At 33.2% G+C, this 27729-nt stretch overlaps 1 protein-coding gene across 5 annotated transcripts in view; it reads right to left on the bottom strand.

The window, feature by feature from the left end:
• The window catches only part of LOC138933749 (inositol 1,4,5-trisphosphate receptor-like), a 39542-nt gene extending 15277 nt beyond the window's left edge, over positions 1-24265 (bottom strand). For 3 of the 5 annotated variants that reach the window (XM_070296732.1, XM_070296735.1, XM_070296734.1), the window contains exons 1-17: positions 23613-24265; positions 16247-16438; positions 6397-6467; positions 6081-6196; positions 5393-5479; positions 3957-4451; positions 3662-3800; positions 3325-3536; positions 2879-3205; positions 2660-2806; positions 2264-2565; positions 2088-2202; positions 1841-2016; positions 1620-1775; positions 1383-1533; positions 1132-1279; positions 600-626 (exon numbers count right to left, since the gene is read on the bottom strand). In XM_070296732.1, coding sequence (XP_070152833.1) covers positions 600-626; positions 1132-1279; positions 1383-1533; positions 1620-1775; positions 1841-2016; positions 2088-2202; positions 2264-2565; positions 2660-2806; positions 2879-3205; positions 3325-3536; positions 3662-3800; positions 3957-4451; positions 5393-5479; positions 6081-6196; positions 6397-6467; positions 16247-16344 — 2767 coding nt within the window. In that variant the 5' untranslated portion in view covers positions 16345-16438; positions 23613-24265. The remainder of the gene's footprint in view (positions 1-599; positions 627-1131; positions 1280-1382; positions 1534-1619; positions 1776-1840; positions 2017-2087; positions 2203-2263; positions 2566-2659; positions 2807-2878; positions 3206-3324; positions 3537-3661; positions 3801-3956; positions 4452-5392; positions 5480-6080; positions 6197-6396; positions 6468-16246; positions 16439-23612) is intronic. The other 2 variants (XM_070296733.1, XM_070296736.1) reach the window with 1 other exon arrangement.
• Between the last annotated feature and the right edge of the window lie 3464 nt (positions 24266-27729).

Here is a 27729-nt window from a genome sequence, read left to right as displayed (position 1 = left end):
AATTACAGTGTGCAGCAAGCAAATTTATTTTATGTTAAAAGAGAGAACATTTTGTATAAAGTAATATATAAAACAGCGTGATTCTCTGTTTATTTATGTTTTTATTTATTTATTTTGCTATTTATTATGAAAAAACAAAAAATTTACTTCAATGTTGCTAAACAAAACAATGCTTATAAACATTCAATAACTAAGTATTAAATATTACATATTATATATTAAACTTTGGTATTTTTATGCTCACATTTTTTTAAATAATTATTAATTTAAAAAAAAAAATTGTAATAGATGCTGAAGAAGGTCCAAACCATCGGACCGAAACGTACAATAAACATTTCAAACAAGCTATAATCGCGCAATGATTACAGCGCTAAGCTCTCAATAAGCCCTTCCTTCCGCATTATACTTGGATATCAGAGCTTCATTTCACTAATTTAAAAAAAAAATTTTTTTAAATATTTAACCAACTAAAAAAGCTTTATAGATCTACACTACATCATACAATACATAAGATTGCATGCTATATCTTTCTTAATTTCCACATTCCACATATCACACAGTTTAATTAGCTTTTAACAAGTTTTCTAATAGAATATTACCTGCCTCCTCAGGATCCACTGTATCAGCTGTGATGAAATATTTACAAGAGTAAATTTATTAGTTTCAAACATATTTATCTCTCACAATCTACATGTTATAAATAATTTAATATAATTGTATAAAAAGGCTATTTTATTTTCAAACAGGTTTTCCTAAAGTATGGATTATAGTATCAATATGTTACAGTGTCATAAGAGAATATTATATACAAGTTTCCGAAAGCAATGCTTAAAATCAGAATAAAAAAATTGCTCATATAAGAAATGCTTGAAAATAAGAAGGAAAAATTTATTATATCAATAATACATCAATATATTATATAATAATGTAAAAAGGAGGTAAATCAAACTTTATTGCAATAATAGGCTACTACCATGCGCGCGAAATGTATATATATAAATGAATTGAAATGATTCCACTAGAAAATATTACTCCTATAAAGTTCATTAAAACTTAATTAGTAAAAAGATAGAACATAACTTCTATATTATATGTTTCATAAAATGAAATTAATAGAATCATTAAACTTACAATCAATATCGCCCGTAGGTATTTTTCCATCGGTAGATTCATTCTCCGATATACAATCCAAGATACTAAGCAATGTCTTTGTTAAACTTAATAAATCATTGAAACTATAGAATCCAAAGTAAATTAGATCACGTGCTAATTTAACAACCTGCAAATAATATATAAGAGTAATGCGCATAAATATAATTTATTTTATATATCTAGAGATAAACAGTAAAATATATACATAAAAAGAAGAACAAATTGCATACCTCAAATGTAAGCTTATTCTGTTCTTGATCTCCAAAAGACCACATTTTTGCAACAACATTACAGAGATAATCTTCAACAAACATGATTGTCGAACTAAATTTAGTACGAACAGCCTCTTTATTGTGGTCCGGCATTTTATTCGCATCATAACTAAAATAGCCAAAAAACAAATAATTTTAAATATTTCTTTCACATACTCATCACATACTCATTTAATGCTTTTGTTGTTTACATACTCGTTTATGCTCATTTTTGACGGAATTTCAGACCAAAGCCGAGCATATTTTACAGGGGTTACTTGTTCTTGCGGATCTCTATCTACGTGAAGATGTAGCATAAGCCGGCAAAATGATGCGCGTAATTCGTATGGCACTGTTTCATCTTCCATACATCTATAAGAAGTGCATAAAGCAACTTACAAATAGTTCTCAACGTTAACGATAAGCACAATACTTACTTAAGTATAAGATCAATGTCCAAATGTGATGACAGATTATTTAGTGCTAAATATTGCCTATTCAAACACATATTACTAAAGAGATTTAATTGATGCCTGTAATAATCTAATATTGCAGCATCTCGAACATTTGCCATTTTCGCTCCTCTAGATAGTTCACTCAAAGACATTGATTTCTGCATTAAATGTCACATTAATTTACATAATATATATTATATTTCGATAAGCTATTATTAAGTATACTAACGGTTCCATTATTCCATTCCAATACAACTTCAAATTCTTCTATAACAGTAATTCTTGGTTCGGCATTTTCTTGCTTCTCGTCAATATCTTCAACTTCTACCTGAGTGTTCACCATTCTAAAATAAATTAATATGTATTAGAAAGATTGACGTCGTTCGCGCTACTTATCATACTTACTTTGTTTCTATTAAAATATCCTTATTCTTTTCGCTAAGCACGCTTTTGCAAATTAATTCTTGTGTTACAGCTATTGCTTTTTTATTAGATATACATAAATCCGACAAATAATCGAGAAATCTCGATTCCCAGTTACGCATATTTTTTCTGACAAGACCCACAAATGTTTCTATTTCAGCAGCTGTTATATGTTTCTCTAGTAATTTTCTATTATTGTGCAAAAGCGCGGTGATGGTATCTTCCGCCAATATATCATAGCCGATTTGTTTTTGCATAAACGCAAAATGTTTAGCAATGTATTCCTATACATGTGTGAAATAACAATGTAATATTTTGATAAAATAATTATAAATATAATATATAAAATTTATATTATATCGCATAATATCGCGATACCTGATTCTTTCTGTAATCTTGTTGAGAGAGCCTGAGTATTCGATAGCATAGACGAAACATATACTTGTATGGCGCGTGTCTCGGATCGTTAAGTTCATCTATCCTAAGAAACGGTCCTTCACCTTCTACAGATTCCAAAAATGGAGCCTGTAATTAAGCCTGTATTTTGAGACATCCTTCGCAAAAGATATTTATGCACGATCAACACGTCGAAAATACCTGCAATATTTTGAACAGCTGTCCAAGGATGTACTGCTCGCGCAATAATTTCTGACGGTCTCTTACAGCATTCGTAACAATTAGCTCCAATGCCTCAGATTTATTCTGTTCGTTCTCTAAACCAGCTATAAAGTATACAATATCCTGCAGCAAGCTAATAACAGCTCTTCGTTCGTTATGCGAAATTGTTCCCTTTTCCAGCTTGCTGCTCATAGCCGTCAATACCTTGCAGGCGTCGTTTGCGAAATCTAAATCGCGCACTTCGACCGGCGACACGGATCTCAAAGCGAAGGCCTCCTTATCCTCTTTGCTGATCGCACAACCGACCTTTAAGAAATAATTAAATATGCCCGAGAAAATAAAATAAATATATTTCCTGAATTCATAAATTTCATTCATAATTTTTTTGACGCACAAATTATAATTGTTAGAATACGCTACAATACCTTCGACATCACAGGCTTCTCGTCATCCTTATCAATCGGTACGCTTGTTGAATGAACCCAAGTATTTGTGCATATATGATGTAATCTAACAAAGGACGATTGCGGAACTAGACTATCTCCTCGAGTTAAAGTTGTAGGATCTAATTCGAATAATGAGCTAATCTCGTTGCTATGCGGCACCGACACTAATCTATATACTGGTCCAGGTGGATCTATATTAAAACATCGATATACCGTTATTTCATTAATCACAAACTCTAGGCGCATTTTTAGAGAAATAAATACGTTATAATTAATTATAATTAATCATTAATTTCAAAATATTTGGATACCATACCGCGCTTCCCTTTTACTGGTTCCCGTGGCTCATCCGTATCAATCTCAGCGGCAAGATACTGGCCAGTCGCTAGATGTTTAAATCTAAAAAGTGAATTCCAATGCCCGGCACCTCCTCTGCACGGATCATGTTGTACCACCTAGTCATTGACAAATAAACAAAGAAAATTATTTTATATATATATATATATATATATATATATATATATATATATATATATATACATACACGCGTAATGTTATATATGTATGTATAAATAAACTTCAATAATTATATAAAAAATAAGATAGCTCACCTCGACTTCCCACAAAGCCTTGCTGCTGGTAGCCGCAGTAGCGCTGGTCCTGCCCGTTGTCCGCAAAAATACGTGGTGCTTCTTCTTATACTCGTCCATTGTCAGAAATTTTTCTTGCTCGGCGTGAAACAGTCGCACGACATCGCCACCCTTGAGGATCTCTTCCTGATTCTCTCGGTGTTCCATAAAGAGGGTCACTTTCCAAGAGGTGGACAAATTTACGACATTGACTTCCTTGCAGCCTGGATTGTCGCTCAATTCGTAATTGGCGGCCACGTGAAGACCCTGGCGACCCGCGTTCACCGGCTCCAAGATCACTTTATCGCCAACGACGACGCTATCGCCGTCGCTTCGCAGCTTGTAAAATGGCATTATGTAAAGCCACGAGCCCTCGTTTCCGTTCGCGTCCAAATAAACTCTCATCGCGTTCTTTTCCAGCAACGCCGGCAGCCTTTTGTTCACCGTCAGAAACTTGTTGGATTTGAGATGCAATAACTGCATAAAAAATCGATGATAATCAAATACGTGACAAGTGCATATGTGTGTGTGTGTCTGTGTGCGTGCGTGTGTGTAATGTAAATTTATAAATTTACGCGCATAGAAATGTCGTTTAATTATTTCTATGTTAATTATTTATTTATATGTATATTTATATCGTATAACATGCGCGCAATGTAACTTGAATAAATTTATATTATTACAATATAATTATTCTGCAAGCTAAGCATCTATAAGCATTCTAATCATATACAGAATTATGATATATAAATTTAAAAAAAAAATATATATATATATAGTAGATATAATTTAGTAAAAAATGATACATCGAAAAAATATATAAAAGATACATCGCGATAATTCAATAAAATTCATACATTACAGCAAATAAATTGAACATTTAATGACATTCATTGTCTTTGCTATGATGGAGGATATAATCTGTAATATATATATAATACGTAGAATATACAACGTTCAATATACACAATGACGTCGTCTCATTTATCGAAGATTACAAAGTACTACAATTTTTTAATTTTCTTGCAACAATGCTACACTACAAACAGGAAATTGAATTGTTTGTGAGAAACGTAGCGCTTATAACGCTGGCTTATATTTTTCGACACGGCAACGATAACGCGGAGGAAGGAAAACTTGTTAATTGGCAAACACTTATCGCATGCTCTATACAAGGCAGATAATTATGCCAATACGGATGGGTGTACCAGACAGTTTTTATGACCGCTTTGCAAAAAAAGAAGAAGTTAAGGAAAAAACTGTTCCCCTAGCAATATTGATAAATCTATTATTATTCATATACCCTTTTTACATTATAAGAATACGCGATCAAGCATAAGATGTTCAAGATATACTTCAGTAAAATAATGTCACTTGAAAGAAATCTTTTAAAGGTAGAAGAATTATTTCTTTCTTACCTGTATGACGTTACCGTACGAAACCACGGTGCCCAATAATTTCTTGTTTTCAGTCTCATTTTGTTTTTTCTCGATTTCAGCCGCATGCTAAGTTAAAAATAAATTAATTATATAATTATATGAACTAATTTATATGTGTAATATATTCATGAAATATATATATATATATATATATATATATATATATATATATATATATACGTATCTATTTTTCACACATGTTATGTACTAATAACAAAGTCGGGAAGAATGTGGCAAACGAGGCATTTGCCTCATGTAAAAAATTTGAAAAGGCGCAAAAACGACAATACAAATATATATTAAAGTCAAATTGGTAAAGATGCCCACCTCGGAACGTAGAAAGGTCCAAAAAAGTTCGAACCTTGGCTGGGGTGATACTTTTCGCAATAAATTCTTTAGTGTTTTAAAATTACACGTGATTATATATTCCAATTAAATTAATATTAATATATGAAATACCATTAAATAATATTATTTTTTATTATATTTTACATGCCGTAAAAGAAATATTTTTTTGTTACTAAGGATCGCATTTTTTTCTTTTGCCTCGGGCGCCGAAATGTCTAATTCCGGCTCTATGTACTAACATGAAGTTTTAACAATTTTGGTTGAACGTAAGATTAATATATTCAAATTGATTAAATGGTGTATTATTCTTGTAACTCACATGTAGCCTTTTGAGTAATACAGCATCTGTACCCGAACTCGCACTTTGTTTCGCTGCCTTCCAAAATTGCTTTTGGGCGGAATACCGATTCATGGGACATATTTTGAAGAGACAATCTAAAAATCAATAATTGCTATCGTTCAACAATTTAACATTTCTATTTAGTTTAATATCGCCCATTTTAATCGTTCGCGATAGCAATATTTTAAAAAATTAAGAAATATCGATATAAAAATTTTCATGAAATTCATTTACATATTTATTGCACAGTAAAAGTCAACAAAGAGCATAAATTATCTCAAAAGATATAAATTACCTCTGAATTTCTTCGGTGGGTTTGATAAATCTCCAGCTTCGGGACATACTACACACCTGTCGTCGACCAATCTGAAAATAATATACATTTTCGAGTTAACAAATATACAAAAATAACATATTAAAATAACGAATATCATATATTATTATATTATTAAAGTTCATAGTTTAAATATATAAGTGTCACTTATTTACAATATATATAAATATATCTTTCTCACAAAAGTTAAGTAATTATTATCACATTCTATTATACTATATATATTATAAAAAAGAAAGTTCTTTGAAAGTTCATATTATCTTTGTTCCTATCATTTTCTTTTTACAATGACTAGTCTAGTCATATAGTTTAGCGCATTATACATAACATTGATAATACACAAAGTTTCGGAGTGATACAGATACAATAGCCGCATCTCCGGCTTTCCAACTATGCAATGTCGACATTGCGGTCGAACCATCATTAAATAATCGTGGCCCAGGAGTAGAGAAACGAGTCACGATGTGGGTCGATATTGAAGCAAGCCCCTGTCTTGCCCCGATAGCTTTAATCTTTAACGGATTGTAAAAGGGAAGAGCTTTCATCTTGTAAGTAATTACCATAAGAATTGCTTAGAAACGTTACCTTACTACGACGAGATATCATGTGAAATGAGATATATTTGCTGAAATAAGATATATTTTAGTTATTATATTTTTTATCGAATTTTCTGTGCTTTTATATATCATTAATCTTATCAATTTTATTACATGATATATGAAAAATATATACGCGTTACGAATTTTATTTTTTATATTATGTCATATCATATATCACGATTTTGTGTAACGTTGAATTTTACAAAGAGAAAAAAACTACAATAGAAATGTCAAAGTAGGATGTGATTTCATGTTGCAGTAAACAAAAGGCACGATCACAACTCGGCAGACACACCAAGCAAAAGCTATTGATCCAGGTATTTCGTATTAATGGAGCACGTAAAGATAATCCCATGTCTCTTGCATAATATAATTATGTCTTACCCTAGGGCCGAATAATTAGAAACTTCGTCGAATGAGATTTGCCTTTGAAATTTTGCTGTTACACAAAACCGTTACACACTGTAACATTAGCAAGAAATTACAGCATAGCTTGTAGTTACCACGTGTTCGGATTGCGGTTCAATCTCGAGTGCAAATCGAGATATCGTCGCTCGCTTATCTGGGCTCACACACAAGCCAATAATTAAGATAACGGCGCAATTTAAACATCACGCACACACCGATTAATATTTTATTTAATTAAATACGTATTATGCGTAATATGTAGGTCATATCTGTCAAAAGTGTGTTTCGAGAATGTTAATCGTAGATCTTATCATGCAATTTAGATTACCATTAGATTAATCATTTATTTACATCGCTCATATTAATTTCATAGATTATTGTCAAATTGCATTTTTCCATGTCATTATCTGCCACTAACATAGGAATATTATTTATTAACCACCATTATGCATATATTGTCTAAATATAAGCTCTCCGACTAACAAGATTCCGATTAGGCTTCTCTTCGCAAAGATAAGCTTTCTATATATTATAGACGAGGGGAGAATGTGTGTTATTCACGACTCACACCTTATTTAAATTTATGATCCACACAAGAATGCATTCAAAAAGACCATTCTTCTCTATGTATTAATAAGATAAACAGATATAAAACTTTAAAAAATATAATAGAAATATGTTTTATAAACAAAATTTGTGTATGTATCAACGTTATGTAAATTTTTTATAAAGAACAGCAAATAATTTCATATCACAGTATCATTCTTATTTCAGGAAAGCATCAATGTAATACAAATTGCATTACGTGCTTTCATGCGCGCCTCTTTATGCAGTAAATTAATAATATGGTAAATCTAATATCGCGCGTACAGAGAAAAAGAAAACGAAATTCGCTAGCAGCAAAATTTTAAAAATTATTTCACAATTTTCTTAAATTTGTTCAATACAACGGGAATAATTATGCGGATGCATGTTTCGAGGTTTCTCCAATTAATCGAGGAACGATGTGTTACAACTAACGTTTTATCGACCCTTTCACGATCCGTGAATGTATTGGATGTCGCAATGATAGAATGCCGCGTACAATTCCTCTCGTAGCAAGACTGTCAAAACAATAGATCAATTGGTCTGACATCAACGATAAACTTCCAGAATATTCATACTATATCGAACGAAGAATTTCCATCCGACGTACAAACACGAATAGGAGGACTCGTGTGTACGATCGTGCGTGATTGCGGCCGCAAACATGCGTGTAGTTGGCGTGATTAACGGCAGCGCTTTGCACCGTCGTGATTAACGACGCTTTGCGTTTCTGGAGCCGCCGCGAATAAGAGAACATGAATTTGCTTTGCTTTACGCAATAAGTCAAATAGCACAAGAAATATTTAATGCTCTTCCCTTTTAATTTTTTGCGAGTAAAATTATATAACGTATCCTCTCCATCTCGCGAAAAAAAAATAGAGCTTCGAAACTCAACGACAGTAACGGAGAAACTATCGCGTTCTTATTCCATCTAATTTTTCTAGCTAATAAATCTTTTGAAATAAACTTCAAAGAAAAATATCAATCATAGTTTAATAATAAGTATACGCATTATTGTTGCATTTGCACGCAACATAAAGATATAAGTTCGAACAGCGTATTTCTTCTAACCGCTTTGTCATCTTCAGGAATCTATTTTCGACCGCGGAATATTACTAATATTAATATATCGATATATCGTATGGAAATAACCATTAACCTTGAAATATCGCACTGTAATTCAAACAATATCTATACACAAACAATAATGTTAAATTGTAAGAAACGACGTAGCTACTTTAAATGGAAGAATAATATTTAACGTAGCGTGAGAAGCGGAAAATATATTGAAAATGGTCAATTTCATCAGACGGAACACCGTCGAAAACGATATAACTCAGAATATTATTTAGATCGGAAGACGCTATGACGGCTATAGGACAGCAAAATCCGATATTGTTATTTCTAGCGACAACGTGTCACCGTTGCTGCTCTGCATCGTGCGCAGCTGGGATTACAAGAGGATCACCGTTGTCGTGTAGTTGTTGGAGTATCAGAAATGAAGCGGAAGGCGAGCAACTCGAGCATGCGCGAAATTGCAAATATAAAAATATAAATTCTTTAGGCGACCAATATACACCGCGACATTCTGATATTTTATATTTATACTTATCAAAGCAATTAACAGATATGAAGAGAATTTTCCGCAAGTTTAATGCGGCACAATCCAAATTTCGCAGCGGCAGCAAAAAAAAAGAAGATTTCTCTCGTGTAATAAAAATCAGGAATGTTTAGAGCGGACAAAAATTTATTCGCGATGAATTATTCATAATCCATTAACAATCTCAATCTCGTATAATATTCGATAATAATAAACGAATAACATTTCTGTCTAGAACGCGATTCGGATCTCTATCATGATACACGTGTATAGGAAACGCAATCAATTTCTGACTAAATCATGCGTATATTCGCGTGCACAACTCGAGAATACGATAAATTTCAATAATCCGCCAATTAAGATGAAAATTTATAAAACGATTTATATTTAAATTTACTGACAACAAATGTCTTAAAATATTGTCGTCGTATATCGGAGCAACGATGAATAAACTCTAAATTATATAAAACTTTCACTTAACCGTTTTCCGTATTTATAGCATGCATAGAATGATATATGCGTGAAAATCCCCTTTTTATCAATATCCAATACAGTAACGTTAAAATACTCGCATGAGAGAAAAAGATCCCCAAAATATATATCGCGCGATCGATTAAAATACATATTAAACGCGAAAATTAAACGCGAATTTACGACACGGGAACAAGTTTGCGTTCGCAATTATTTTCGCGTCGAGCTCCGCTGTTCCGGTATGCGCCTCATTGCTCGCACGAGCGTCATTAATTATGGCCCTTTCATTCGCAGTAAGTTACCGCGTTATCGGTTGTTCCGCAATGACAAGCACGCGCGGAATTGGGATGTCGCATCGAGAGAATCAGGTTCTACCGACAACATTGAAATCGGCCGTGACGGGGACGATGCAACGGAACAAATTACATATCGCGTTATCTGCATTCGCCTGCGATCAATCTCGGGACGCGAGACAGCGAGTGCCGCAAATTGATCTCGCACGGACGCAATCTCTTTTCGTGTACAGACGACAATAGCAGAGATCATTACACCGAGAACGCGAGAATTGACTATAATCTCTTGTAAATTTATCATTTATCATTTTTCTTGTCCAAAGTCAACGAAATTATTATACCAATAGCAAAATATTGACTTGTGTAAAAGTTGCGCATACGTAACGACATAATACTATAGAGAGAATATTGGTATATTAATAAATGTCAGATTCGTGCTGTCATATATGCTGACAATATCTCGAAATTATTATACCGACAGATGTGTATGATTATTGATGTATGATACTTATGTGTGTTAAAAAGCACAACAATGCGTAACGAGTTCTGGAACAAACCGGTTTAGATGGAGAAGTGGCAATACGAATTAATGATTGTCATAAATTCATTCGGCATTAGTCGCGATGTGCGGCTAATATCTCGATATTATCGTTTCGCTTAAACAATTTAATGCGTATCGTGTAAAAAAAAAAGTCTGATACTTACGAATATAAAATGATTTAAACGCGAAGTAACCATGTAAACTCGCAAACGTCATCCTTACAAATTGATCTTGCGTAATCCACAGATTATACTTGGTAATTGTTACGCTAGAGACAAAAATTACCGATTTACCGGTTTGTAAAAACCTAAGATTCCATCGAGTATTGGAATGTAAAATTTTAAGCGTTTGTCCGCGTAAAGTAATCGTAATATTATCAATTCGTAAATGTTTTTACGAATGGATCGTGCGTGAAATATTGATATATTTACAAATTATTTCCTTTATTAATTATACGCTCGATATAGCCGAATGCTAACTCGTAATTTATAAAAATAGCAATCAAATCAAGGATGTATGTATGTGTATCCCGCATAGCTCTAGGTTGTTTTTCGCCTCTGTGCACCTTGAACGCGAAATTTAACAAAATTCCGACCTGCTTTGTGGCCAGAAAATAAGGGCAATCTCATCACACGGCTATAATCGTGCTTCTGGAAATAGTCCCGTCATCGACGCCGTTAAGTAAGTAAGTATATATCGTGGACAGCCACACGGTCGCGATATATACTCACATCATTATTATCAATGATTTCGTGCGCCGACGCATTTATCGAGCCACAAATTAGAGGCTTTTCATTAGCATGCACCGAATCATGCAGATTTTAAAATTCGCTCTCTCTCCCTCTCTCTCATGCATTTCTGATCAATTTTGTATCTACATGTATGTTGTAACAAAATGCGGTAATTAAGGGAGTGAAAGGTGGCACGCAACCGCATGTGTCATTATATGTTTGCATACGCCACGCAATCTTAATCGTGATAAATCTAAACGTTTAAGGGGACTTTAAAAGCCGTAATCAATGAAAATGCCCTCATAAAACTTTAAACGTATAAGATACGGGTACTGTATCTGTTTGCATAGTTGATGAGCTGAAAGAATATAAGCCTCCAAAAGTTTCTTCAGAACAAGCTGAGAATCAGAGATGCGCATTTTCATGCGATAAATTATAAATAGGGATAAGTTCAGCTAAAAAGACTCGTGTATAAAATAAAATAAAATAACTTTTTAAAAATATTGATTTAAGTAAAGAAATTTATCAAAAGTTTCTGTTTAAAAAATATAAATTGTCTCTGCAACAAAAGAAATTGCAACAAGTTTCGTTTTTCTGTGACGTCGATACATGATACTATCGTATCTGCAATTTTCATAGTTAATCTCGAGATGATAAAACTTGTTTTTCTGATTTTCGCGAATATATTGTACAATAAATACGTTAGAACCGAGTTTGCTTCCATCTACTTCTCAAGTGCAGATATCAGATGCGCAAAAACCAGATGGCTGCACTCTAACTCCGCTCCCAATCATCTCTAGTAAAACATGATCCGATATGATCGCCGCGATCTTATTTGAGCGTGAGAAAAGCATTCATTCATGAGCACGAGAACGAACTGGGCGAAACGTGTGTGACCTATTTTCTTGATGCAGCGTCAAAATTGATGGGTCTCTGCCGCTCCTTCCGCGGATCGTCGAGACAATATTTATCCCGAGTGTTCCGCAGCATCAAACGGCCACGTGGACGATAAAGTACGAGAGTGAGACTTCTGAAAACGCGCGCGAACAGCGAGCGACGAATTACGAGGATCGTAAGGGGCCTGAGTGACGGACCACCCCTGGCCAATCTTGCACAGCATCCGAAAATAAACCGTGATTTCGAAAACACTCAACGCTTTCTTATGCAAGATCAATTATGCAAAAGGCTATCTTTTATTCTCTCATTTCTTTTGTCGTTTCCTTGTGATTTTTCTCACGCACGCCACGGTTTCCTTTTCACGATCGATGAAATTTCGTGAACACTTTGACATACACAGTGTGCAGACAGTCCCGAATTTCAACGGTAGCTGTCATTCCTTGCCAAAAAAATCGCGTATCTAACTCAACACATTAGCATCGTCTACTATCTATCGTTGATCTATTTGTTTTGCGTAAAAGACATTCGTGGTATTATCAATCGAAAAACATTTTCTCTCAGATAAGCGCATATCAATAACACGCAACAGAAAAAAAAAAAAAAAATAGAAGCGTCATCGCAATCCGATCTCATGGGTTAAAGGTTGCATTAAACATATATTTGATCCGTTTTGTCATACATGTACGTATGTATCAGTATGCGCAAATAATCCTCTATGGAAATAAACAAAAATAAAACATCTCTTTCGAGATAGCAGACATCTCTTTCTCATTAATAAGTAATTTACAGGATACATTTTTACTAGTTATTCGTATATTAATTTGAGAAAAGAATGATAAAAAAAAACATGGCATATTTTAAGATATTGCTAAAATTAAGATTGCCTATTTGATAGCCAACTAGTGTCTAAATATATTCCAACTTTATTAACGAATGTTTACGTCGCCGGTGTATGTGTGCGTAATTGTTTTTTTAGGTGCTAAAAGAGCAATTTTCCGGTACGTTTTAAAGCAAGCAGAATAATAGCCGTCAGCGACAAAATATTGCAAAAACTATACACCGACCGTGGAGATAATCGTTATATTCACATTAGCAATCAATGCAAACAATGTTTATTGCGCTCGTCGCTCATTTAACGTGTTCTCCGATTATTTATTTTATCCGTATTTCATAATCAGAGCAAGATTGATCGGCTCAAAGGTATTTTAACGTCGATAACAACGCGTACCCTTTTGAGAAAAATTTGCGCAGTTGAGTACGCGAGATCGGTGGCGATGTCGATTACAAAGAAAGAGAGAGAGAGAGAGAGAGAGAGATCTTGCTTTATTATCCGGTAGCCGTGTGATGTCGGCTCGTCGGGTTTATCAGTGCGCGTGTAATATACATCCATGTACACGAGCAGCTACGACGACGACAACGTTGCTAAAGTCGGGTGAAATAATTGCTCATCGATCGCGAGCCTTATACGCAGGTGCGAATTTAATAATATGCCTGCCTGCGAAACCCATATTGACGTAGGACTTTCGCGCGGCATTCGTTTTAATATCGCTTCTCCGGGGGAACGCAATACGGAAGAAGCTTTACATCTTTAGATACAGACTTCTTAGCGAGAAAGATGAAACTTCTTTGCGCATGTGATACAGTTAATGTTATAAAGCTCTGTGAAATCGCCTATACAGTTGAGACGCCCTCATCAAGAACGTCAAACTGTAATTAAAAGTTCTCGCTTTGCGCACTTTAATGTCGTAAAACGTGAGAAAAATAAACTTGAAAAAATCTGATGAAGGAAATAAAATTTTTTCTGCGCGATTATAAAATAAAATTTATACATTCTTATCCCCCTTATTTCACATACAAATTTCACATATAAAAAAAGAAACACAATTATGAAAATATTACTTACCAAAGGATGTAAGTTTGAATTACAAAATACACATAAACGTGTACAAATCTTTAAACGGGTATTCTTTTAACCACAAGTTCAAGAATCGAATACCTTTTTAGCTAAGATTTTATAATGAGTCGACACTTGTTGCAATTTTTTGAAATTGTGAAAACATCTAACAGAGATATGGGACACATACTGCAAATAATTTATACGATTTGAGAGAGAATAAAACTTTCTTCTGTTAATATGTGTGAGCTGACTAGAATGTATATATATACAATACATATATAAGCGCAACTTCCCTGTCTCGAACCAGTGTATGCATGATAAATAAACAAATATAAGCAAATATAATCTCACTTCTGTATTTGTTATGTGAAAAAAAAAAAAGAGTACTGTGATATAATACAAATTTATCCAGTGCAAAACCATTATATCGCTAAAACCTGCACAATCTAAACAAGAAACACGATAAACTTATACGTAGCATAATAAATAATCTTGTAATCATTATTGTTTTTACGGCGATAGAGAGTGTAAGACACACTATCAAGTGTTTAAAAACATGAAATTAGCAAGGCCTCTTTTAGTGCAAATTAATAATAAGCTTCAAAGATATAAGAGAAATATGTTAACGTTATGCAATTTGTAGCGTAATATAAATCTCCTTATCTCTCTTCTTTCTTTCCATCTATTATATATATATATATACATAGTTTTAAAAAGTAGATAGCCTAAATAAAAGTGAGACGCGAAATTTTAATGAACGTCTTTAAATAATTAGATATTACGTCATCAAGTAGTATCCACATAAAGCGCCGATATTCAACACTAATTATTTTTGTAAAATATCAATAACCCATATACATTTTTTTTCACTATTTTTAATGTGCAGTGATATAAATATTAAAAATCATGAAAGTTGCAAATAAAGTAACTTCGCGCTTTCAATGCGAAGCTAATATTCTTGAAAAAGTAAAATGGATATGGAGAATTACGGAAATGATAGTTGGTAACCTCGAATGTGTGTGTGTGTGTAGAGGATGCAGACAGTCCCGAATAGATAAATATCTAAGGTCAGAGCTCGTTGCACGCACGCGCTCGTAATGTAAGTGAAATTAAATTCTGCAAGAATATTTGTGATTTTTGAAGCTGTCTGATCCTGTGAGCTATTGAGATAGAATCTCTCTTCAATCTCTCTTCTTAAAAAATATGACAATGCCTGTTACATGTACAATCTGATTACTGACAATGAGTGAATTTCTATTGATTTATTAAATTAATATGTTCTTGTGTATAAAAACAATATATACAATTTTTATAAAATATATATTTATAAAGAAAAATTAAATTCTTTGATGAAGAAAAATTTTACGACAATCCATGGAAAAATGGTTGGAATAATTGATTTTTGTAATTTCACAACGCTCTCTATTTAACGTATTGACAATTTGAATTGTGTCGACAATTTTATATTTTACATCCGCGTTGTGTAATATATAAATTTTTAATTAAAAATTCTTAACCTGAGATTTATTAAAAAGTTATTTTCGACTGATATGATTCAGTTATAGCTGTAAGCGTTTAAAATTTCTTTGATGTTTTTCTCCGCTGTTACTGTCTGGGATCCTTTTGAAAAAATAAACATCAAACAAAACAAAAAAATGCCGTCACTTTCTCACGAAAGAAAGCGAATACTCTTCATAGTGTAGCTCATGTTTAAGAAGCTGCCAGGTTATAAATGACAGCTACATCAAGTGCAGTGAAAAATTCTATTTCTCGCTCATTTTTCACTTACCCCAAAGTGGAAAGGAACCCGGATACATTTCCCTCGGCATAGAGGCTGACTATGTCGCCGAGGTGAAGAAAGCTCGCGGATCCTAAAAGCTCACCCATCTCGATGCCGTTGTTTTAGTCTCCCTCGTTGCCTTAAAGTCGGAGAAACTCCTATGTGGGCCACTTTAGCTAAGTGAATTATTCATGGCTATACCTGGAAGAACGAAATAAACAATCATTAGAGAGAACCGAAGGGAATACGGGTGCTATAGATAATGAAATCGCTCCCGACCGAGTTATGTAATGAAAGAAACATTTGTAGAAATGTGTGTTCTTCTTCTTTTTATTTCGCAACAATGACGCCTACAATCGATAAAATAATAACGGAAATGTACTCTTGACGATCGACTATATATCTAACCGCATGCTAAATCTATTGAAAAATCATGGGAATCATTTGTCTTAATTTTTTTTTTAATGAAAAATACCACGTTAATATAAATAATACAATAAAATATATATGAGAAAAAGAAATGCAATGTTTTTATGAAAATATAATATTTGTTCCCTTATTACAATTTAGTATTCCTCTTGAAACAAAGAAATTATTTTAATAAACTTTAGTTAAATTGCAAGCGTATAAAAAATATCTTTATATAAATGTACATTCGGCCATTGTTTGCTTAAAGAAACGCACATTTAATTCAAAGAATAAACATGGTATGCTTCGTAAAAACAGAGCATCTAAATATTTTTCTAACATTCGCTTAATATATTTCCGTTGTACATACAATCTTTGATCTCGCGTATTGCATTTTCGCGCCGCGTTTATTGTTAAAAATACGGAGTTAATCTAAAATCCACGAAAATAAACGCAGTTTACCGAGAAAAAAAAATATTATTAAAAAGCTTTGTTATCCGAGTTAATTCGAATGTAAAAACATGGTAGGCAGGTTGAACCGTATAAATGCAACAGAAGAACGAGACTTAATTGCTCAATGGTGCCACTGCAAATTGCTTAGATGATGTTATCTATCTAAGAGATCCAAGACAAGACGGCAAACGAGTCGTGAGATTTTTTTCTTTCCTCTCTCGTCAACATAAGCGAAAATATTTTCCACGAAATGGATATCAATCGCACGAGATACATTCCGACTTTACCGTGTGTATTAATGATTAAAAGCCATTCATTTCCCACGACAGTTATGTTAGTTTTCTTCGTATCTAAAATTTCATATCTTTAAATTTATGACAAGTATTTTAATATGTGCGCTAAGTACGTGAGCATCTATACATCGGATTTTTATTCCATATTTCTGTAAAACGCAAATTTTATATCAGATAAATAATATTTCGAATATCAGGCCATCCATTCAACGCAAAATAAAGATCTTAATCTCAATTTTTATAATTGCCTTTTAAAAGTCTTCAATTAAACTGCAAGATCTTCAATTATCTATAATTATCAAGTCTTTAATTATCTGCAAAATTAAATCTTCCCGATTCATCAAAAACTAAGATCAGCTTACGTGAAATCCTATCAGTGTCGCAATTGCTTGGAAATAATCCATCGACAAATCGCGAAGTACAGCTTCTCGATAAATTTATTTAGTTCGATCGATTGTCTTCAAACGAAGAGAGATTTTATCCGAGCTCTACCCTTTAAATTAAATTGACCCTTAACCTTAGCGTCCATGTAAACAACCATAACTACAGGCACGACCATCGGTCAGGTTCGCTTTTACAGAAAAAAAATCGATTAAATAAGTCTTGATACTGTATATGTGTAAACAATCATTTGACGTAAACAAAATGCAACTATAATTACACAGAAAAAATGATAAGCTAAAAAAATCAATATAACTATTTATTATTTAATTATTGTAAATTCTTTTTTATATTTCTAAAATTTTTATATACATATCCGAGCTTTAGATATTATATTTATCTTCAATGACATGATTTATGATTTAATTTTTTTAATGATTTAATTTCTTTAATTTTTGAATGCATATAAATATAATTTTGTTCATATTATTAAAAGGTAAGATCCCATCGTATAAAACATAATTCAACTTGAAATTCTAAAAATTTAATGGAAATAACTAACATATATTTTTAAAACACAATATGTTCAATTCTTACACACACAAAAAAAAAAGGATTGCTTTTATGTAAAGATACACTTATCTCGCGGTTACCTCATTCACAGACATACAACATGCTATTTTTGGATCTCATTCATAGAAAAGCTACAAGGAAACACAACAAAGAATTACACGCGTGTCTCCCTGTGGATGAGTTTCAGTCTAACGATAAATAAATCTTGCTAAAACTATAAACTATACATATAAATAGTTATTATACAAATTTAATTTCCAAGTTATGCAAAGGAATTATAAAGAATAAACAGCATATATAACAAATTGCAAAACATCGCAATAAGCTTTTTTTAGATAATTCTGCGGTCTATTACTACCATACATATATACTAGAATACTACATATGTGTATATACTAGAATGTAATTATGCGAGACAGATTATTAAAGCATCACATTATTGATAATTACGCCATGCAATGCGTGATTCTATCTTCTGCTGCGTAAAAAAGTTATCATTAAAGATTCTGCATTGCAGGAGAATTAAAATATTTTTAAAACAATAGCTGCCACACGTGCAGATGATATTACACGTATCGCGCGATACAACGAGAATCCCTTCACTTCCGACGGTATCATATACTCTATTGTTCGCTTCAACAAAAATTCTTTTCATAAATGTGAAAAATTTCCGCTTTTTTTTTATATATATCTATGAAATATATACAATATGAAAAATTTGTTTTTATTTTAATTTCTCTGATAATGAATAGCATTATCGAATTTAATAATTTTACATAATATTCTTTCACGTTATTCAATTACATATTACAATATTCATCAAGTTACTCTGTGTGATGATATTGCGTTACTAATTATTACTACAAACTGATTTCAACGCGTTTATCAAAAATACATTTTTTTTTTTTTTTTTCCTTTTGAAATCTTAATCTTCAATTCGTATTAAATATTAAAATAAATACGTGTTGATCGGTTTTCATTCAGAGATTTCAAAAACATCAATATTAATTCTTCGCGTTTATGTGATGTTCGCAAAAATATCAATAGTTATATCGATTGTATAATGTATAATGCAACGAAAAAGCGAGCTAACGTGTTTGCTCTGTTTTCATACCCAACAATACAACCGTCGGACAATAAACTGCCAATTGACTATCAATATCGTCTAATGAAACCGTATCGTTGCATCGCGACAAGAGGGGATACGCAATTCTATCCGCTCTATCGTTATTCACTGAACAAAACGCTGCTATTAAACGGCGACATTTAATACGTTCCCAAACACACGCGTAGTATATTATTGTTGTACATATACAGTGTCCGCAAGAATCATCGTGTCGACGTAATCGTGTAATTCTTCTAATATATTGTTCCCGTATTATCATAAAAGAAGCTCCATATTTTTAGCGATAGCGCAGAACGTAACATTAACAAGGAAGATAGCAAATGCAATTTTTTGCTCAATTATGACAAGTCTAAAAGCGTTCGATCGAGAGATTCGCTTGAAGGAATTAAACAGCTATTAAATAATTAGAGCTGTCGGCAAAACTGTCATAATTAAATGTTTTGCTTCTTATGAAGATCGGCGAATTATTAGAAAATAAATAGAAATTAAAATATTGACTGAATTAATGATAGTTTTTATCAATACACACATTACAAGTAACTTTAAGTATATACTTTTCATACCGATATACGATACTCGCGACTAGTTTTTCGCATATTTTTTTTCCGGAATGGAGCTGCTTTTTACATCGTGTCGCGACAACTGCGACGAGCTTACACATCTCATGGTTTTTTATATGCAATACGCCAACCGAGGCTGAGGTTTAACCTGACGCATTATTACGATCTACAACGCACCTTGACCTCGGATTGCCGGTTGTGCTCCCAAAAGCCATGCGCGGTGTTCAATTTCACGCGGAGAAAGAGAGAGAGAGAGAGAGAGAGAGATATCGGGTTTTCATGAATTACGCAACCCAGACTATCTCACAGAGCGGAGCAACGGAATGTCACAATCGCGTTCGCGTTACAAGATCGGCAGTTTCATCCTCACGACGATCACCGGGATCGCTTAATACGTTTCTCTCCATCACGATTCCCAAAAGAGATCGACACAATCAAAATATATAATATTTATAATTAATTTCCGCGTCAATAATTGATTCCACATCGAGTTAAAGATATCAATATCATAGACATCAAATCCGATGCATTATGCATCCGAATACATTATGCATATTGACAAGGATAATCACGTGCGTATCTCGTAAAAAACTCGCTTTTTTTTTTTTTATTCCTTCAGGAATATCTTTGAGATTATTCGCTTCGAGCAAATAACTGAAAATATTTCCACGTTATGACATTAAAAATGTCAATAGAGGAAAGACACCGAAGCGTGTGCCTGATGACATTTGAAATAGTTAATTTTGTATTCCTTAAACGAGATATATTTTTTCGTACGGTGTGATACTCTTTCCATTTGAGATTATCATCCTTGAGGTAAAGACAAACCTTGAAACCATAACACAAGAATGTGTGTCACGCTACAAATATTCTCGAGTGATAAAATATATTAAAATCATTTGGCTTTTTATACATTCTATCTTTTACATTGCATTACGCGCATTATTTCCTTATTCATAAAATTGCACACACGACGCAAATAAACTTATGTATTTTAAGCGGCAGTTGCGTCGCAGAATATTACATTAAAACTATTATATCTTTTTCCAAGATTGATTTGTGCATCTTTTTCTCCAATTATAATAAATGCAATAGATTTATTATTATAATGCGATTATAAAAATAATATTTATAACACAAAAATATCGTAAATATAATAATTAATTGATATAATTAAATTTTATTTAAGAAAATAAAATTTTTATGAAAAGAATATTCAAAAAAAAAAAAAAAAAAGTTATTTTTTTAGTGATTTGATATTAATATTGATTATGTGATAATAATATTTACTTAATAATTAATCGATTTTGTCGCAAGATGTTTAACTAAAACAAGGTATTTAGCTGAAACATTTTTATGTTATTCTCAACTCATCTTATCTAAACCCGGATATGTAAAGGAGGAAGCAACGCGCTATTCGCTCGTGATGTCATTAAACCTTGCGGGAAGGGGGACAGGGGGGGTGGAGGAGGAGGGGGAGGGGAGAGTAGAAGGAATCTATCGAGCACGTTTGACCCATACCAGTCGCCAATGAAGTATTATATCCGTTTTACGGAGAACTCCGTGTCATGATGAAAACCCGTCGAATCGTCGTTCCGGATATATGTATATACGTTCAATCGATACTCGAAGACGCCAGAAATCAAAATAATCATGCAGAAGTGAGATAAGTATATGTCTGTATCCCTCGATACACCGCCTCTTTTATTCGAGAAAAATTCTATTGCAAGAAAATATTTAATAAAGATTGCAATGTATTGTATATACGATTTACCTTTGTAATATTAAGTTCCTTCTTTTTAATCATGTTTTTTTATTAATTTATAAAAATATATAAAATATATATTTTTTTCAAACATTGCTATTTTTTTTATACAAATATCTGAATTAATTAAGTATATTAAATATATATATATATATATATATATATATAATTTGCGCGCAATATGAAAATAAAAATTATATTATCCACAAAGACATAAACATTATCTCTGCTAAAATCAGCCAATTTAGTATTGTAATGAGCAGGGATAATCACGTAATTGATGCGATGCGCGTTCTCAAGATTTTAGATTGAAACACACACGTATTCTCAGACACGATTATGTCACGAGATTTTTAAATTTTATCAAATAAAAGTAATATTTTATTTAATTATATAGCATAATTTAATTATATACTCTGTCGCCTTATTTATATTTACTAAATGTAATTTTATATATTATTTAATAAATGATTCCATATTTTGCATGCTTTTGTCAACGCTTCGATTTTTAATTCTCGGAAAACATACGATGCAGAAAATTTTACACCGTTTTCTTCGGCACTAAATATGACTGCCTAATCAACTAGTTTTCATTGACGTGTTATCAGGAAAGTTAACGCATACATGCGCAAGAGCTAGTATATCAACGAAAGTTATAATTACGCATCCAGCGTTGAATATAAAACATAAATATATTTTTACTATACTTGCAGATTAAGATTTCACATACGTGTCAAATTCGAGCTGTTATACGTGCTCACGAATCACGTACGTGATAATGAGCACTGCCAAAAATACTATCGACAAACATGAAAAGTCGGAAATGCACACTTGAGATATCATTCTCCCTATCCTCTTCTCTTTCCTCTTCTCATCAAACTTCAATATTAAAGATTAAATCTGTTATATAAAAGACATTGCATGATTATATCCTCATTTTAATCGACAGATACGAATTTACTAAATTTTATTTGAAAATTAAAAAACTCTATACAAATTAGTATCCGTATTTTTTTCAATTTTTCATGGATAAAAATACTGACATAAAACAGTCGCTCATTTTTGCAAAAAATTAGAAATACTACATTAAATTTTAAAAAATGTCAATTTGATCACGTCGATTATGGCACTTTGACATTTCCATTCTTACAAAACGAATATTTCGGTTTCTATGGCTAGAAAGGCAACCGTATCTATAATGGTTTAAAAATAAAAACGAGAGAGAGAGAGAGAGAGAATGAGAAAAAGAATGAATGCACGTTGCGGAAAGATGCCTTCTCTGCCTCCGATAAATAATCAAGATCCGATCTTTCATCCGTGTAATTGCATTCCGCGCGTTAATAAGAAACTCTCATAGGATGAGAAGATCCTATTCCAAGTTCGATGCATCTTCGCTCGATCAAGCAAGAAGCAGGCCGACGAAAGCGCGTATCTCATTATCGATAGGAATAATCATAATCGAAAGGCACCGTTCGATTTGACAGCCATCGAATAAAAAAAAACACACACACGCACAGCATCTGTCTCCTCGGACAGCTTAGTAAAACGTCCGCGAGACGCGTAAAAATATTCGCCGCAAATTTCAAGCCTCTTCCGCCACTTCCGCTTACATTCGCGTATATCGCAGGAAAAAAAAAACGAGTGATAATCTCGACTCGACGTTCTCGAAGACGCGAAATGCGCGAGCAAAATCGATTTACGGAAGTCAAGGACTGCAGTTTGCGGGCCGCGTATCTCTCGCCGCGAACGACGAGCAACGAGAGCGCGCGCGAGGGGAAAGGAAAGAAAAAAATACAAAAAAAATGTGTTTACTCACTTCCTCACGGTGGCGGCGACGGCGACGGCCGCAGGCTCCTCGCCCAGCTCCACGCACCGTCGATGAATCGAGATCGCTCCCGGAACAAAAGTCCGATACGTCGCACAGCTTGTTCGGCCCGTATGCACGTACGAGTGAAAACGCCGGTGCACTTCCGTCTCTTGATATTCGTGCCGAGGAGAGATGCAGCTCCTCTTCGCGCGAGGAATGACGACGTCGACGGGCGGACAGGCGGGTGATCGGTCGGTCGATGATCGGTCTCGAAGGCTGGATGGACAAGCAGTCGCCTACAAGCGATCCGGCGATCGATTGTAATGTATATATGTACGTGTGTGTGTGTGTGTGTGTGTGTGTGTGTGTAAATAATTTTTTTTCTTTTTTTCGTGTAATACGTGTACGTGCGGGAAAGTGCGTGCGTGCGATAATAAGTCAACGGCGACAATCGGCGATCGGACGACACGACGGATTTATATACTGTGACGTATCGTCACGTGTATATGCATATGTATCTCTCAGCGTCGATCTTGCATGTCTCTCTCCACAGGCAGCAACCGTCAAATGTCACTGGCACGTACGCGATCGAAACAATAATGTTGACACGCACGACGTACGATATAACATCCGCATCGCTCGGTGGTCCCGACACGACTAACCTAACGTAACGCTAATGACCATCGCTACCTCACTTCACTACACTACCACTACCGCCGCGCGTGCGCGCAGCGCGAGATGCGCGCCGCGAATTTATCTGTCGGTTACTGAGCGCACGGTACGCGTTCCGCCGGTCAATTTTGATTCGCAATCGTGATGACTGATAAATTACGGATATATCAACGTAATAATCGCTCGCATATGTTATATAGGTGAAGACCAGTTTCGAACTGCTTATGCTTGATGTAAACATTGGAAATAATCGGCGTATAAAACATATTTACTTGACTAAAAATATACCAAATATATGAAAAACGAATGATTATTTTGAAAAAAATTCTCTTATAAATATATAAGAATAATAATTATATAAAAGAGGAGATTATGTGTATACGTGAATTGCGTATTTCTAGACTTAAATAGTATACGAATGACAAATACAATTGATAGAAACATCACACGTAAATGAATACTCGTCGATAATATAGAGATCTTTAGAATAGAGATTGCATACAATAGGGATAAATACACAGTATATAGGGATACGTTTCACAATCATTGTACAATACTTTACCATGTAAATTATTTTAAAATATCGTATCGTGATTAATTCCGTGAATAAATATTGTATCTGGGAATTAATTAAAATTAAAAAACACAAGAATGTCAAGATGAATTTAATTCTTAAATTATAAGAAAGATTGGTCTATAACAACAGAGAAATATGTACACATGTATAAATACACAAAAATTATAAAAGAAATATTATTATAAACATATCAAAAACGTAATATAATCAATGTAATATGTACGTGTGCGGATTCTTAAATAACACTCGAACAATATTGGTTCTTTTCATTTTATTGTACCAAAAAATTGCATCTTGTTCAATCATCGTTAATTCAATATAATATATTTATATATATTTATATTTGTTATATCTTATTTATATATATAATAAATATTTGTAATAGCGTAATGTTCATTGTTTGTCATTGTTTTATTGTGTTCATGAACCATGAAAACGTGGATTTTCAGCGAGTTCGTAATCATCGTCATGTGTTAACACTAGAAAGACGTTCTGTGTGATTGGTCAGATTTGGGAAATCTGTCTGTTAAAACGATCTGTCTGTTACACGCCAGATCGTCGAATTGTTTTTGTCTCATCCTTGTCTTTTTTTTTCCGGAAAGACCGGATTATTCGAGATAGATTCTATTCTCTCGGCATACTCGTCGTCGCCATAATTTTTGTTTCTAACAGTACCAGCATCTTACATAGACGATTCATACATCAAAACAATAGGTACCTAAGAAAATTTTACATCTAGCTTTGAGGCGCCCGTTCCCTTAAATTTGTCCTTTAGAATTATTTCACTGGATTTGTATGAAGCGTAATAGTCCAAAAAATGAATCTTTTTTTTTTTCTAGTTTCAACAAAAAGATAAACCTATGCTTGGAATTATTACACAATTGCATTACAATGGAAAAATTTGCATGTTTATTAATATTTATACAAGAGACTTCTCTTTCAAAAATAATTCCTTTCTTAATCCCACTAATTAAAGAATATATATCATGTTGAATACCGAATTAAAAGTTTTATTAGAGTAAAATTAATTTTTAAAATATCTACTTTATTTGTACCATATTTTTGGACCTTGTATTCTTTAAATATTTTATTCCCGTAATCTTCCACATGTATGTATGTCCTGTGAAATTTTTGTAAAAATACATTATATATTTCTGTTTAAATTATTCCAATTTAAACTGTTAAAAATGCAAATTTAAACTTCATTGTTTTACAAAACTTTTGAGCGACGAAAATGCTAAGCATTATGGAACAAAACGTCTATTAAACAATTTTATTTTATACATTACTTTACAAAATCCTAATATGGCCATTTCTGAAATCTCGCTTTTTCTTCGATTCATTACGACCAATTCAAGGGTAGCGGGTCCTTCACGAGCGAAGCAGCGCTAATTACCATATATATATATATATATATATATATATATATATATATATACACAATATATATATATACCGTAAGAAAATATATGTACCTCTACAGACACCAATAATTCGATCTTCACGATTGTACATGGAACATAGAAACGGTTCCCGAACAAATCCTTCGAACAAGTGTTCCAAACTCCATCGTCATCGTCATCATCACTACGTTAGTTTATAAAGCTTTACTTTGCCAATGATAATTAACGGATATCTCGTCGATTCCCCGTAAACCCTGCAGTACAACAGTCTTTGTGCCAATTTTTTTCCTCGAGAGCTTTTTAACAGCTGATAACTCGAACACATAACAAGATATACTTTTTTATTCTTTTTTTTTTTCTCGATATTATTCGGCAAAAATTTTCTTTAGCAGCTCTCCGGTCACGCTCTTCACGATATCGTCGTCAATAGGTATGGCAGTGACTAGGAACCACTGGGGAAAATGTAACGTTACTGCAGAGTTAATGACGATCGTCGTCACTACTACGTTTTAGTACAACTTCTTAATTTCTTAATACGTCGCTACATATGATACGTTTGAAAAGGATCTGCTACCAGCGATATCGAGATCTATATCAAAAGAATCCGTCTCACTGTAAGCGATTGATTAGAGGATCGCGAACATTCTTAAAATCCTTTAATCTTCTAAATTCTTTGCAGCGCGCACCAAACGATGATAACGACGTTCTTACAAAATTGTACAATAATTGTAATAAAATATATCTAATCTAAATACCAAATATGTGTAATATTTTATAATTTTATCAAATAAATTTAATTTTTTATGATATAGCAAATTTCATTTTCATTATTTAATTCGGTTTATGTTTCGTTAGCCAATGTATCACTTTAATAATGTTCTTATATATCGGCGTGTAATATAATTTTCATGAACACACTTGATTATAATTCTTATTATATTTCTGTTTTTCTAATTAGACAAAAAACACACGTTGCAGTGCGAACCGCCAAGAAAGTACCCCGTCCTGTAATTATGCTTCCGCCTCATCAGTTTGTCATCACCATATAGTTGAAATATTAAGTTCGTATCATTTCCAGATGCATATATAAGCGAGCGTGAACTTTTGTTCGTTTTGTCACACAGAATGCTTGATTATACGTATTTTCTTTTCTTCCATTCGCGATTTTGCCTCTTCGCAGCGAAATAATTTTCCCTCTTAATGCGAGTGCAAAACTCATCGCGATTATTTATTTCTCTTAAACGTCGTAAAAAAATGTTGTCTCGATAATGGTCTCGCTTATTTATGTGGAAACTGTTTAGGTATACTCTCGCACAATCGTTGAGTAATATAAAATAGTAACAACTCACGTCAAAATCGTCCCCGTTGCATCGCGAACGCCGATATTGCTCAAAGCAATAGCATATTTACCAAAGCCATATAATATTCAACATATAAAAAAATTCGACGAATAATAAAATATACGAGATTAAAG

The sequence above is a fragment of the Polyergus mexicanus genome, unplaced genomic scaffold, assembly GCF_030449975.1.
Source record: "Polyergus mexicanus isolate NDT 795.1 unplaced genomic scaffold, iyPolMexi1.0 SCAF_5, whole genome shotgun sequence".
Classification (NCBI taxonomy): Eukaryota; Metazoa; Arthropoda; class Insecta; order Hymenoptera; family Formicidae; genus Polyergus; species Polyergus mexicanus.
The sequence above is the reverse complement of the archived record's forward strand: the minus strand, read 5'-3'. Positions and strand labels throughout refer to the sequence as shown.